This window comes from Pelecanus crispus, chromosome 3 (genome assembly GCF_030463565.1).
Source record: "Pelecanus crispus isolate bPelCri1 chromosome 3, bPelCri1.pri, whole genome shotgun sequence".
Classification (NCBI taxonomy): domain Eukaryota; kingdom Metazoa; phylum Chordata; class Aves; order Pelecaniformes; family Pelecanidae; genus Pelecanus; species Pelecanus crispus.
The window spans coordinates 57,999,877-58,015,102 of NC_134645.1; the positions used below are offsets into that span (position 1 = coordinate 57,999,877).

Here is a 15,226-nt window from a genome sequence, read left to right on the forward strand (position 1 = left end):
AAACTTTTGAAGGGAAACCTCTAATCTCTCTTCTCAAGACTAGAAGAAATATTTTTGCTTTGCTGTACTCAGCCATTTAATTAAGCAGTAGGAATAGTCTATGACATAGAAGTGGTAGTTCCTTGAACTTTGTGCATGGTGGTAGGGGGGGAAATGGATAAAATGTCTAGAGTAAATGTATGATGAGAGAACTAGGGGTATTTATTTACGTCCTTGCTTCTTAAAAGATGTTAGGTCTTTGAAGCTTACCAAGCAGCTGGTTGCTTCTCCAAGATATTATGTGACTGCAAAATTACTTTACACTGTTTGCAAAATTGTTCATCCTTCAAAACTTAGGGTAATTCTGTACAGGAAGTAAATAGGACTAGTTCTTCCTGATTCCTGCTGAATATTTTGTATTATGGATAAATGGGGCTGTTGGCAAATCTGCATCTGCAGTTCAGTAGTAAAGAAACAATTCCAAAATTTAACAAAATTAAAAAATCTCATCTTGACAAACAGTTGCAAAGATTGGTTAAATAAGCAATATAGAACAAAAGGTTTGGAAGAGATGTCTGACTTGAGTTTTAATCTTCTAACTCTTGATTTTTAAGTTTTCAAACACATACCCAAGCTACACGTTGTATGGAGAGCTGGTTTGCATACTTAATGTATCTCTGCTTAATGATATCTCATTGATCTTTATTATAAGGTTACAAAAACTGTCTAATGTCTTTTTATATACTATTTTGGCTTGATCCTAAATGCCTCTGTTTTATTCCAGGGAGCCTTTCATCATTCTCTCAGGGGGCTTGTCATATGACACTGTAGGAAGAAGACCCTGTTTAACAGTTATGCATGGGAAAAGTACTGCTGTGCTAGAAATGGATTATTCTATTGTTGATTTTCTAACCCTCTGTGAAACACCATATCCTAATGGTAGGCTCTGTAAAGATTTTTCTCAGTACTTCAACCTCTTCTCTCTGGAGTTTAATCCCATCAGAATTTTTTTTACTCTTGCCTTTCTGTTTTATCTCTGGGGATTAGACTGCAGCAGCAACATCTGTTATCCCTATTGTCTGAAGTCTGTTTTGCTTCCCAAAGTATCACAATAGAATAGTTTATTATAAAACTTATTTTGCTTCTAAAAGTATGCTGATTACTAGTTGCATGTCTTTTTTCCTTTTTTAAATCCCCAAAGCACGTGCAGACAAAAAGTAGCACTATAATTTTAAGCTGTAGTTACTGCACCAGCTGTGTTCATTGATATTTATTCAAGCATGTAAGATCTTTCCAGTCAATGCTAAATCTTGATTAGTGTTTGTGTAGTATTTTTAACTTTTAGTGGCTTTATTCATTCCAATACTCACATGAAGTTAATCACTAACCTGTCATCTCCCTTGTGCAGCAGGGGATTTTTTTATCATAGTTAAAGTAGTTGTCCCAGATTAATAATATTATACTTATGACGACTCTAGTGATTTTAGCTGTTAACTTCCATCAGACTGTATAAAACTGCTTAGCTCAGAATTTGAGGTCTGCCTGAAAGAGGGCAAGACAAACTTTGGAAACTCTTCCAGTTTTCTTATTTTAGTGTCAAGTTGGCTGTCTTTCAATCCATTTTGTAAGCAATTAGAATTTAAACCCCACTGAGTATGAGGAAAAGCAGTTTGGGGGTGGGAGAATGTTATTGTTCAGTACTTGGCTCTTTCTCAAAAGTACGGCTTCTACAAGTTCCTCTTATTTGAGCTGTTTAAATGGTTCTAGCAAATTGGAAGAGTTGAATATTGAGTTAAAGGGAGAGCGTGGCTTTTTCAAACTTGGAGTATTCAGGGGGGTGAGTGTATAAAATATCTTCAGAAACTGTATAGTCATCTAAGTGGCTTTTCTACTTTCAACTGATAGAGTGCAAGGACTGATCACATTCTTGAGGCTGTGCATGCAAGAACTACATTTACCAATAAGTAACTTTTTTCTTTCTTGTTTTCAGACTTTCAGGAACCATACGCTGTAGTTGTTCTCCTAGAAAAGGACTTAGTACTGATTGACCTTGCACAAAATGGGTAAGAATCTTGTGTAGTCTTTTGTAATGGTTGGGTCCAGTGGTCAGCCTACTGTTCTGCTCTATAGCTTTTTAATCTACCATAATACCTCCCTGCCCAGAACGTAAAATTTTGAGTATTAAATGTAAGATTTCTTCAGCAGAACTGAGAATCTTTATAGATCAATTTTTCTCAAGTTAATATGTAGAAGATGAGTAGAATATTATGCAACTCTTTCCAGGTTTGATTGACCGACAGAAATTACTCATACATCGCTGCTTCTTTTTAATTATCACAGTTTATTTTGAAGTTGATTCCTTAGTGCTATGAGGGGAGCTCAGAATTTTGGGGAAGGGAGCAGGGGGAACAACTGTTCAGATAAGCCAGGTAATTCTCACTGATACTGAGTGTTGTTGTCATCACTTAAATATTTGTTGATTTTATTGCCAAACGAATTGCTATCTGTATTGCATAAAGTAACTCAATACTGATGCAATAAATACCATATACATAAAAGTAGAGTGGTAACATCTACTCCCTGGTTTACTACTGTGGTAAGAGGTTGCTTAAAAGTAGTGTCCTGTTAACAGTTTCCACAACTAATGCTTGCCTAAAACATTTTTAGTCTCTTGTTACTTTGTCCATGGAACAGTCCGTATATTCTGTTAGGTGGTGAGCTGGATCCAGCATCTTTTTTTTTATCAAGGGTTTTGAAGTTAGTATAGGCAGCAACGACTAACTATTAAGGGATTAGTAGTTAGAGGAATCTGATGGATAAGATCTTTGTAGTGTTCCTGATTAAAAGTCACCAATGGTCAATGAAGAAAAAAAAGCCTTCTGAAGAACATCCTTCTAGGGCAAAACAAAAACCTGTAAATACGTATCCTCAAAGTCAGTGATGATACCTGAGATAATAACGACTCTATCAAATTTGGAAGAAGGTCAAGTTTAGTACCTATATCTCTGCAGCTAGTGAGCAATTTCTTTTAAATTTTCCCTATGTTACATGGCCATATGCTGTATCCAAAACTTGTTTCTGATATACCAATGGTATTAAGCTTCCAACATTCATATGTTGAAAGATTAATAAAACAAGTTTTAATGAGCTTGAAATAAAAAAGTTTGTGCAAGGCTTTTTTCTTAAGTGAAATGGTTTACAGTGTCTGAAATTTGAAGTTATGTTAAGGTTTGTTCCATTTCATGTTAAAAAATCTTCAGCAGTTACATTTTTAGAAGATTTATAATGGTCTTTGTTATGATTGAACTGCAAAGTATTAATTGTTTCACACCTGAAAAAAGCAACAAAATTAATAGACTTTTGCTACAGGAGGTTTCATTTTGCCCTGTGTTACATGGATTTATTATATTTTGTTAAAATTGAGCCTTGTTTTTCGTGCAATTTTTAGGTAATTGTTTTAGGTTCCCAGATAGCTCTCTATAAAGTTATTGGTATGCAGAATGTTTTCATCTGTTGTTGCTAAGTTTTCCTTAGCTGGGTTGAGAAGCTGTGTCCCTTTTCGCCTCTCAAAAAGAAAAAAAGAAAAAAGCATAGGCGTAGTATGCATTTCTTTGGAGATAAATGTTCTTTGAACACAGATATATTTACCTCTATTATTATTGGCTTTTTTCCTTATTCAGGCCCTGTCACTTTTCTGATGGAGGTGGTGGTGGGGAGTATACATGTGTGTGTGTTTGCTTCTAACTGGTAACTGAGTGTTGCTACCTGTAAACTTTCAGAAAGTGATCTTGGAGTTGCAAGTAGGTTATGAAAAGTGTTGGACAACTTTCTGTCTAAGAACAGTATAATAATACAGTGAGAAGTGGAGTCTTCCTGTCTTTCTTCCTGAAAGAATAGACTGAAGAGTTAGAAATAAATTCGTAGCTCCACATTACTACAATTAGGACTTGGTAACTTCAGTTTTTCCACAGACCATTAAAATAGTAAGCTTTTAAAAATATAAAACTATAGGGAATAGCAGTGTTCTAGAAATATTCTAGAAACAGTACAAACTTCAGGTTCCATCTAGAGTACTACAGTATCTTGATAGTGTACTGGATGAGCAGTAAAGTTGCATAGTATATTTATTCATAATCTAATTTGATATGCATTTGTTTTCCTCTATACAAAAAGAATGCAAACGTCTTCAGTGTTTTACTTGTGTTCTGCATTAAAAAAAAAAAAAGTTTTTCCCAGATTAACAGTCGTCTTTCATCCATCGAAGGTACCCTATATTTGAGAATCCCTATCCTTTGACTATACATGAATCTCCGGTTACCTGTTGTGAATATTTTGCTGATTGTCCTGTGGACCTCATACCTGCACTCTATTCAGTTGGCGCTCGACAGAAACGTCAAGGCTACAGTAAGAAGGTACAATATCTAATACATACATATGTATTTGAAAATACTGGAAATCAACAGCTCTAAACAACGAAAGAGTGGCCATACTAAGACCAAAGCTCCATCTGACTCGTTATCCTGTCTCCGGCGGTAGCAAATAACAGATGTCTAGAGAGGATATAGCATATGGCAAGCCTATAGTCATGCTTTCCTCATGTGTTCCTATCGATTGCCATATCTCTGGAAGCTAAGGGACTTCCTGGAGCCAGGGGTGTTTTTTATAGCCCTTGATTTCCAACCCACCCCCCACCACTTGCAGTGGACATGTCTAATTACTTTTTGAAGACATGTGAAATACTGGAATCTGCAGTATCTGCAGTAATTTCAATTGCTTAATTCTGCACTGTATGATATTTTCTTCCTCAATGTATTTGTTAATCTTCCAGGAATGGCCTATCAGTGGAGGCAACTGGGGTTTGATCACTCAGAGCTATCCAGAGATAATTATTACAGGGTAAGTGACACCATAGTGTAGTAATAACTTCCTTGGCTGATTAAGTAGAAGTGAGAATATTTTGTTCCTCTTATAGAAAACAATGTTCTAACAGTGGTTTGAATGATTTAAGAAATTATGTTCACCAGACAAGTCATTTGCATATTCTTGAGGCATTAACAAGAAAGAAAAGCAAAATGTGGAAGAGAAGGTAGGAACAAAATGATAGCAGATGTTTTACCAGGATTATTATTATGATTTGGTATTGTGATTATGTCTGCTTGCTATCAATATATCCTGGATGAAAATTATCTTTTATTTTTTAACTTTTAGAAAATATTTGAGTAGTGTTTATAATGCATAGGAGGTCCATTAAATAGTTATCGAGTTCAGTTCTCAAAGGGAAGCCAAGTTTTTTATTTTAAAAATGACAACCAAATACTTAAATCTGTTTGTTTTGATCTCTTTTGAGACTGATCCTTTTAATATTACCCTAAGGAGTATAAATAAAACTTAATTTATAACCGTGCGGTGCATCACTGAAAGTGAGAGCGCTACTGAAGTTTTTTCATTAGCCCTAATGAGGATTACTGTCACTTTATACTACACATTGCAGAGGCTTTCAGAGACAGTCCTGAAAAAATCTAGTCATCTGATTCTCAATTTCAGCGATAAATAAAAAAGTTGTTAGGTGACTCATTTACACTGAAATACAGTATATTTAGGCATCTCCTTTACAAGTGTCACTCCAAATAAATGGCGTCTTTTAAAAAACAACACATGGTAAGGTATACCAAACTGCTTATGGGAAATGCAGGTAACTGAAATCAGTACTTAAAATGATAAATTAGTGTTAGTACAGTGGAATTTCAGGGAGTTAGCCTCCAAATGTTTTTTTTTAATCTGTTCTGTCTAAAGTAATTGGGGCACATGTTTGTAAAATATTGGCTTCTAATAAATTGTGAGAATAGCGTCACTAAGAATACTAATAAAAATAGAATGTTAGCCATATATTTTCTAATGAGTAGGAAAGAGGTCTAATACTCCAACTAACCACTTTACCATCTTATTAATTTTTTAATATTCCATAGGCATGCTGATGGGTCAATCAAGTTTTGGGATGCCTCAGCAAGTAAGTGTTTTCAGTAGAGATTTTTTTTTTTCCTGTGCAGTAGGAGTTTTCTAAACTTACTGATTTCTCTAATGGAATATAATTGCAGACTAGTCATTCTCATTATTTTCTGCATCATGTAGAGTCAGTAACTCCATAGGAAACTTTGATTTAAAATTAAATAAAACTAACATTATTAGTTAGTTAATTGCTTCACTGTTTTTACCCCCTCAGTGAAAATGCACTGGTAGTCCAAGGGCCAGCTAGAATGGAAGAGTTCTAAATTTTTTTTTTTTTTTAAAGTACCTTCCAGAAGCACGTTATTGAGCATAGAGATGCATGACAGGCAAATGCATTCCTTTTTAGTACAATTGAATTTCAGTAAGTTATTTCTGTCTTTATAGACATGAGAGAGGCATGTGTTTATAAGACATCAGCTCCCCATAAATTACAGTATCTAAAAATGAGACTTGGAACCAGTAGTAGTTTGTGCTAATAAAATGATTTAGGCATTTGTGAAGAAAGGCAGGAGAAAAGTAAAATAAAAACACTTTCTTTGGTGGAACACTGAACAGGCCTGAAGAGTCTGATCCCATTTTATAGCTCTCTTCAGTTAAAGAGTGAATTGCATCTGATGGTCTACACAGCTAACAGTGAGAAATGCAGTAAGAATTCAAGTTAGAATGGACTATACAGAGTTAGATGTTTTAATTCATCTAGTTCTTACTAACCGTACTCTTGGTACTTAAAAGCTGTCTGAAGCAATCTTGGAATCATTATCAGTTGTCTTTGAAAACTTGTGGAAGACTGGTGAGATTCCAAAATGCTAAGGGGTGTGTGGGTGTGGGAAGGAACAGATGCAATGTATATGTTTTAAAAACTGGGAGGAGGAGTATTTGGAGTGTTATAGATCTTTAATTTCAAGTTTGGGGTGTGTGTGGAAGCAGGGGGGAGGGGGGTGAGAAAAGGGGAAAAAAACCCACCCAAACCTGATTGATTTTGTGTGCTTAAAAATTCTTTTCAGTATAGATCTGTTAAAAGGAGGTCCTGTTAAAGACATTTAGTTTCTTTCTAAAACAGACAAATAAGCCTGCTAAGGGATAAACTGCAGGTATCCTGTGTCTTGATTTTTAAAACTTTTAAATCTCTCTAATAGCACAGTCTTACAGATGAACTAGGGAAATGTGATTCAGGTAAAAATGTTGAAATATGGAAGAGGACAAAGGATGATATGAATCAAACTTTCCTAATGATACAATTAGTATTTGTAGCAGTGATTTGGGCCATTGACTAGAGGATATATCTGTGAAGTTTGAACACAACACCAAGACAGTTGAAAGAAAATGTAAGAAAGAACTACAGTTGAGAATGATATTGCTATTTATTGAATAGCATCCAAGACCACTTATTTGAATATAGGATCAATGACTTACACTCAGAACTTATGTTTTGGTCAAAAAAAAAATTGGAGGTCTAATGGATTGCAGTGTCAGTGTTGCACAAAAAAATAATCTTTGGTATAAATAAATGGGAATATCTGTAAAACGAACATGGAGTAACTCTTTCACAATTTTAAACTGTGGCAAGGCCTCACTAGAACAGTTCTAGGAAATGTGCTATCAAGAAAAATGTGGACTGATCAGAGGGCAGCACTTCTGAATGATCAGACAGCACAAAATAAAAATTGGAGGACCTGAGGCTGTTAAGTCTGAGGCACAGGTGAGAGGCCATGGATTTGAAATACCATAAGGAGAAAGGAAAGGAGCTTCACCTTCTCTGCCATAGGTAGGCTTAAGTTGTGAGTATGGTATATGTAACTAGATGTTATTGTTAGAAAGAGATCCCAAAGTATAGTTAAGCCTTGAGAAGCTGTGAGGGCTTAGTTTATAACTGAAGCTGAGTATATATCTCAGGAAAAGTGGTGGTGTTTGGTGTGGTGTCTGTTGGTTTTTTGTTTTTTTAATTGTACTAACTGATCCTGCATTGGGCAAGTGATGGCAGAGCCAACACAGATGTTCAGTGCTTCTGCTCTGCCCTCTTTTGTTGAATATAGTGGCTTTATGAAGAGAAGTTTCTAAGTAAAAAAAAATTAACAAGAGAGAAATACCTGTTTAGATGAAAACTAATTTTTATCTCTTTTGGTTTGTTCCTAGTAACGCTGCAAGTACTCTATAAGCTAAAAACAGCCAAAGTATTTGAAAAATCACGGAATAAAGATGACAGGCCAAACACAGATATAGTAGATGAAGATCCATATGCTATTCAGATCATCTCATGGTGTCCAGAAAGTAGAATGCTGTGCATAGCTGGAGTTTCTGCGCATGTCATTATTTACAGGTTCAGCAAGCAGGAAGTGACAACAGAAGTCATTCCGGTAATTAGTATAACCGTTTTCTAACTTTGTAGGATTTAGCTATATTAGAACTGTTTTAGCAATTTAGTTCCTCATTGTCTTTCATTTTACTAGTGAAATGGACAAAAACAATTGCCTCAAAATGAAGAGGTATATTTTTGCGGAGGAAAAATAATAAATTATGAAATTCGGCAAAAGTGAAAATTGCGCAAATAGGTTTTGGTTTTCATTGGCTTTTTCAGGTTTTGCAGCCAATAACAGTTCTTTGTTCTATCTATCTAAGCAAATAGCAGATCAAAACTTGGCTGTATCAAAGGTAAAATTAAAACAAAAGTGAATGAGAGATGGAGTTGAATTTTCAAAGCTTTTAGGGACTTGATTCAATTTTTTTTCCTTGATTCCTAATAATTACCATCTGCCTTGGCAAAACTTCTGCAGTATGCAGAGCTAGAAGAATAGAAGCATGCTAGACATGCCTTAAGGTCTGCTAAGGACTTTACTGTGTCACAGTTTTATTCTGGATAAGGTACAATGACTAGTTCTATTACAAGAGTTTGAGAAGTCCTTTGTTAAATCAGACACACACATGCAATTTTACTTATCTAAATGTACGAGCTGAAAGCTAACTTGAAGCCATTTAATTATACAATATCGTATGTTCTGAAAAAGCATTAATCATAATGTAGTTGGTTTTTTTTCTCTCTCTTTCACCCCGCCCCCCTTCTGCCCCTTTCAGGTAAGTCTTGGTATAAGGAGATGAGGCATTTTTTTTCCTTCTGGTGTTTACTTATGTACAAGTACATTCCCTTCAGAGGGGATGTTTTTTTCTAAATTATTTTTATAAAGCAGCCCCTAGGAAAGTATTCTTCAGTACTAGGAATGCTTTAAAAAATACTGTATAGCCCTTTGTTTCAGTCCATGAGTTAAGTTCTACTTTGCAGGTGATGAGAATAAAATAGCAGAAAACTTTCTTTACACTGCACTACAATTAATACTAATATTGCTATAGACCCAGCAGAAGGAAATCTGAAATCATGATGAACTTGCAATTCTTTAAAATGTATGGTCTAGTTCAGTGCAACATTAAACATTGAACTAAGTCCCATGTGTACAGTGCTACAACAGTATAAAGCATAGCTGTCTACATGCCTTCAGCTCTTCTTAGTTTTAGCATTCCTGAACTACATAAAACAAGTTGTCATTATAACTGAGAATTTATTATGTGCATAGAATGATAATTAAATGGGTCTTGTATCTACTATTTAATTTATTTCCAATGTTAAGCAGCAAACTTTAAATATTGAAAAATAGGTTAGATTTTCATGTTTTAACAATCTTCAGATATTCAGTCTGTAGTAGTTAGTATGACTCTGTATTTCTGAAGATCACGTGTGTGTGTTTAGGTTGTGCTGTTCATTAAGCTACTGTTATCTTTTAAAAGATGGAAAAGTCCTGGATGTCGCTTTAATCATTAGTATCTTCAGTTGCACTTCATTTATTTCATATATAGTTTTTTGAAAGGCAGAATTACTGATTTTTTTTTTTTTTCCCCCCTCTCATTTACAGATGCTGGAAGTACGTCTGTTATATGAAATAAATGATGTTGAATCTCCAGATGGTGAGCAGGTGCCACCTTTGCCAACTCCAGGCACAGGTTCCAATCCTCAATCCATTGTTCCCCAGTCTCATCCATCTACTAGTAGCAGTTCATCGGATGGACTTCGTGATAATGTCCCATGTTTAAAGTAATTATATTCCGTTATACTTTTGTTGAGTGTGAAACTTTACAAGAATATGTGATGAGAATGTATGTACTTTGATATTATTTCAGAAACGTCATTGTTGGTAAAATGTTTTATTTCTTAGAGCAACATTTTCCAAATATCTGAGAGTTGAGCTCTGTTTTGAGAAATTACTATTGCAATCTTGGTTTCTTTAAACTTCATAAGCTGATTTTTTTTAAAATACCTGAAAATTCTCTACCTTATGACTGCTGCTTGCTTTAGGAAATTTTGGCATAGATGTTAGTGTAGTTATAGATGCTCATTCTTTAGAGCAAACATCTTCAATATCAGCAATATAGTTAGTTTGAAATCTTACTGTCCATTGAAATGAACAGGCAACTTAATGTTTTGTGGCTCCCCTTAACTTTAGGCCAAGTATGTCTGAATAGATTTCACCTGTTAGTTTTCCAGAGCCTTAGGGTTTTAGAGCCAAATCAAAAGCAATGAAAATGCTTACAAATAACTGAGAGGTAACTCTTTTTAGGCTTATAAACTTTTTTTTTCATAACTGTCCAAGGGAACTACTTTGTATTCTGGCAACAGGAAACAATTAAATAAATGTCCCAATCTTATGGATCTTCATTTTGCATGATGCCTTGCAGTGTATGTCTTTGACCAATTTTCAGATTTTTTTAAATTGGGAGGTTTTTCCTTAAGGTTCTTCGTGTATGAACTTTTACTCATTTGAGAAGTGAAGGTTAAAAGAAGACAATCTTTTTTACTCTTCTACAGGAGTGCATTATGTGGCCTCTAGTCCATCACCTTTTCCTTACAGAATGTACATTGAACTTCATTTTCAGATAGAAAGTTAAGATATATATGTACTTTCTGTTTTCTGAAGTTTTAAGGTCTCAACTTGGATTTTAATTCTGAGTGCATCCATCCAGAAAATAACTAAATTTGATGGACTTATTTTCTCTGGGTGGGAGGTTTTGTGTCTCATTGTTTGTGCTGAGTTGCAGAAGTATCTTTCTAAAGACAGTAAATTCTAAAGAAAACTGGACAGAGTAGAAAAATGGGAAAATTCTGAAGTTTTGTAAAATATTGGCAAACCAAAATATGCATTAATGGGACTGAATGGGTAAAGGAAAGAGACTTCAGGAACTGGGGGAGCTTATGTTCTATGTAAGTTTTTTCACCTTAAAAGATGAAAGACCTAATCCTTTATGCAGGACATTCATAAGTTTGTTCATCACCATGAAAAAAAAAAAAAATCTTTCCAGGAGCTTCAATTCCTCTATTCCCAGATTCATTCCATACAACCAGTCTACCATTATAATAATTTTCCTTGCTTTCATTTTTTTCTACCATATTGTCAGTTTTTTGTTTGTGTCTGTATCACACATTCTGCTTCAGTTTCCCTTTTCATCACACTTCTTCCACATGCACCCCTCACCCCTTCCATTTAGTAAAGTCTCTGACACTGTCTGCCACAGCATTCTTCTTAGGAAGCCGGCAGCTCATGGCCTAGGCAGGTGTACTCTTCGCTGGGTAAAAAAATGTCTGGGTGGCTGAGCCCAGAGACTTCTGGTGAATGGAGTTAAATCCAGTTGGCAACCGGTCACAAATGGTGTTCCCCAGGGCTCAGTTTTGGGACCAGCCTTGTTTAATATCTTTATCAGTGATCTGGATGAGGGGATTGAGTGCACCCTCAGGGAGTTTGCAGATGACACCAAACTGGGTGGGAGTGTCAATCTGCTCGAGGGTAGGATGGCCCTGCAGAGGGATCCGGACAGGCTGGATCAATGGGCTGAGGCCAACCGTATGAAGTTCAACAAGGCCAAGTGCTGGCTCCTGCCCTTGGGTCACAACAACCCCATGCAACGCTACAGGCTTGGGGAAGAGTGGCTGGAAAGCTGCCTGGCCGAAAAGGACCTGGTGGCATTGGTCCACAGCCGGCTGAACATGAGCCAGCAGTGTGCCCAGGTGGCCAAGAAAGCCAACAGCATCCTGGCTTGTATCCGGAATAGTGTGGCCAGCAGGAGCAGGGAAGTGATCGTCCCCCTGTACTCGGCACTGGTGAGGCCGCACCTGGAATACTGTGTCCAGTTTTGGGCCCCTCAATACAAGAAAGACATTGAGGTGCTGGAGCGTGTCCAGAGAAGGGCAACAAAGCTGGTGAAGGGTCTGGAGCACAGGCCTTATGAGGAGCGGCTGAGGGAACTGGGGTTGTTTAGCCTGGAGAAGAGGAGGCTGAGGGGAGGCCTTATTACTCTCTACAACTACCTGAAAGGAGGTTGTAGCGAGGTGGGTGTTGGTCTCTTCTCCCACATAGTTAGCGATAAGATGAGAGGAAATGGGCTCAAGTTGCATTAGGGGAGGTTTAGATTGGATACTAGGAGAAATTTCTTCACGGAAAGAGTAGTCAAGCATTGGAAGAGGCTGCCCAGAGAGGTGGTGGAGTCACCATCCCTGGAGGCATTCAAAAAAACCGTGTAGAGGTGGCACTCTGGGACATGTTTTAGTGGGCATCGTGGTGTTGGGTTGACGGTTGGACTGATGATCTTAGAGGTCCTTTCCAACCTGAATGGTTCCTAATTTTACTTTCATTAAAAAGTAATCCATCTACCAAGCCAGGAAACATGAAATTAATTATTACTCTACCCTTGATTGTTTTAGTGGTGAGCTTGGTAGTGTTAGGTTAATGGTTGGACTTGATGACCTTAAAGGTCTTTTCCAATCTAAACGATTCCATGATTCTCTAAATCACAGTTCTTTTGGGAACTCTTAAAAGAATTGGTAACACCTTCCTTTTAGACACTGAACACCTTTATTCAAGTCAATACAGCATGCTAACGCTGTTATTCCTTGCTTTGAAGAGAGGAGAAAAGAAATATTTGTGATCATTTCTCAATTAATTTTCAATTAGGTAATGAATCAAAAGGGTCTTAAAAAGAAGTGAATGACCAGTTCCAGTGTGGTTTTTTTCTGGTTGCTTTATGTGTTTGTGTTGACTTTTTTGCAGTTTTCCAACTTCCTAAAGTCCAGTGTGGTGTAGAATTTAATGAACTCAGGCCATAAGGAAAAAATGGGGACTGTGGAGAAACATAAAAGATACCATGTTTTGTTTACTTTGCAGAGTTAAAAATTCTCCTCTCAAGCAGTCTCCAGGCTACCAAATTGAGCTAGTTATCCAGCTAGTGTGGGTGAGTGGAGAACCTCCTCAACAGATAACCAGCTTAGCAGTCAACTCAGCGTATGGCCTGTAAGTATATTCTACACAGTGTTTTCATTATTCTGGTAAGGTGGTTTAAAATTAGCTATTAAAAATTAAGTCTCCATGTGTGTTCACAAGAGCTGCACAACATCACCAGAGAGGCAGTCTCCTGTGCTTTAAACATAATTCCTTTTGGGTCATGGCAGATCCTGATGATGCTAACATCAGAAACAAATCAGCATCACACTTCCTCACCTGCCACTGTACAGCCAGGAGTAAATGGCATTTAAGGCTCTGTCAGATAGGTTGGAAAGTACAATAATGGTGATCTGTTCTACTCAGTGTCACATGTTTTTACAAGAGAACAATTAAACAATACTGCATTCTAAAATAGTAATTTATAAATATACGTAATTTAGGGTAATTCATAAAAATTAGGAATTCTTGAAATTCTGAACAGCAATAAATACTTGTGTAAAACTTACCAACATTTGATTAGCACTATCTGTCCTTCCACTTCTCTTTTTCCAGAGTAGTTTTTGGAAACTGTAATGGTATTGCCATGGTTGATTACCTCCAGAAGACAGTGCTCTTGAATCTAGGCACTATTGAACTGTATGGCTCCAATGATCCTTATCGCAGGGAGCCACGATCTCCCCGAAAAACTCGGCAACCATCTGGAGGTGAGTAACTCAAAACTTGTTAAAACAAACTGTGCCTTTCTTCTGAGCTTATCTGGGCTATTAATGTATATTCTTTGAATACAAGCATACTTTTTCTCCATTGTGGTTTCATCCTTTCTTCTTCATCTGTCCCTAACGTCACTATTGCAGGTTTGTTACTCAATATTTCCTTCAAAACTGTTTAGTGGATTCTACTGATGGCTTGATATCGCTACTTACTTTTCAGTGTAATGTATGTTTTAAGAAAAAGCAGGTGGGAAAACATTATCTGTGTGAATAGATATAAGTATGAATGTACAATGGATTTATGTAGTTTACAAGATTTTAACTCAATAACACAGGATGAAGAAGTGGAAGTATCCTGGTATTTCTGATAACCCTAGTACCCGTATCACATGCTTATATAAAACCATTAGTGTCTGCAGATAGCCAATGTATCTGCTGGGATCTTTTGGCTTCCTATTTTAAACTTTGACTAGAAATGTCCCTGACAAGCTAAAGCATGTTACATTGTGTATGCTGTTATGTTATGCTTGCGAGGAAGCCTTTGATTTAAATGAACCAAATAAACTTCCAAATACAAACTGGTAAAATAAATCTTTTTTGAAAAAAGGACTTCGATATAAAGATACAGTGAAGAAGGGTGTTTCTTTGCAGCTGAGGAGGAAAGTGACTTTTCAGTCAAAATTCCAAGCTTTTTATTGTCAAAAGGAAAATTCAGTATTTTTAAATTATTTTCTCCTCCTTGTTATGTAGTGGATATTTTTAAGTTAATTTAGATAACAGCTAAAGACAGAATGATAAACAATGTCACTGCTGCCCCAAATGATAATTTTTCAATAGGAAATAAACTGTTCAAAAAACTTCATGCTCTAGTGGTGGTTGCTTTATTTTGAGACCCGGAATAAAGTCCAGGTAAGTTCTTTAGGTAATATTTTACTCAAATTGAAATGGATGCTCCAAGATATATTTTAGTAAATCATTGGTTTGAGCAAGTTCCAGCTAGCACCAGTCAGCTTATTTCAACTGAGGAAACTGGTCCAAAAAACATTGATGTAGAGCAGAACATACACAGTTGGCATCCTGTTAGATAAAATACATTCTTCTAATAAATAAGAACTGTATTTAAAAAAATAACTTTACTGGTTGACTTTGTTAATTCCTCTTGGGATTAAAGGGCTTAAATTCTGCTTCATGCATTTAGATTATAAACTGCCTTTTGGAGTCTTAAACATTACTTGCTTTGTTTTTCTTGCCTTTTGTTATTTTAATGTATTGGATCCG

The 15,226-nt window shown here is 36.3% G+C and overlaps 1 protein-coding gene across 6 annotated transcripts in view; it reads left to right on the plus strand.

Moving 5' to 3' along the window:
- The window catches only part of STXBP5 (syntaxin binding protein 5), a 113,759-nt gene that overhangs the window by 68,191 nt on the left and 30,342 nt on the right, over positions 1–15,226 (plus strand). For all 6 annotated transcript variants that reach the window (XM_075707198.1, XM_075707200.1, XM_075707201.1 and 3 more), the window contains exons 10-18: positions 764–918; positions 1,970–2,042; positions 4,244–4,391; positions 4,808–4,875; positions 5,946–5,986; positions 8,119–8,339; positions 9,885–10,063; positions 13,182–13,307; positions 13,791–13,942. In XM_075707198.1, the coding sequence (XP_075563313.1) occupies positions 764–918; positions 1,970–2,042; positions 4,244–4,391; positions 4,808–4,875; positions 5,946–5,986; positions 8,119–8,339; positions 9,885–10,063; positions 13,182–13,307; positions 13,791–13,942 (1,163 nt within the window). The remainder of the gene's footprint in view (positions 1–763; positions 919–1,969; positions 2,043–4,243; positions 4,392–4,807; positions 4,876–5,945; positions 5,987–8,118; positions 8,340–9,884; positions 10,064–13,181; positions 13,308–13,790; positions 13,943–15,226) is intronic.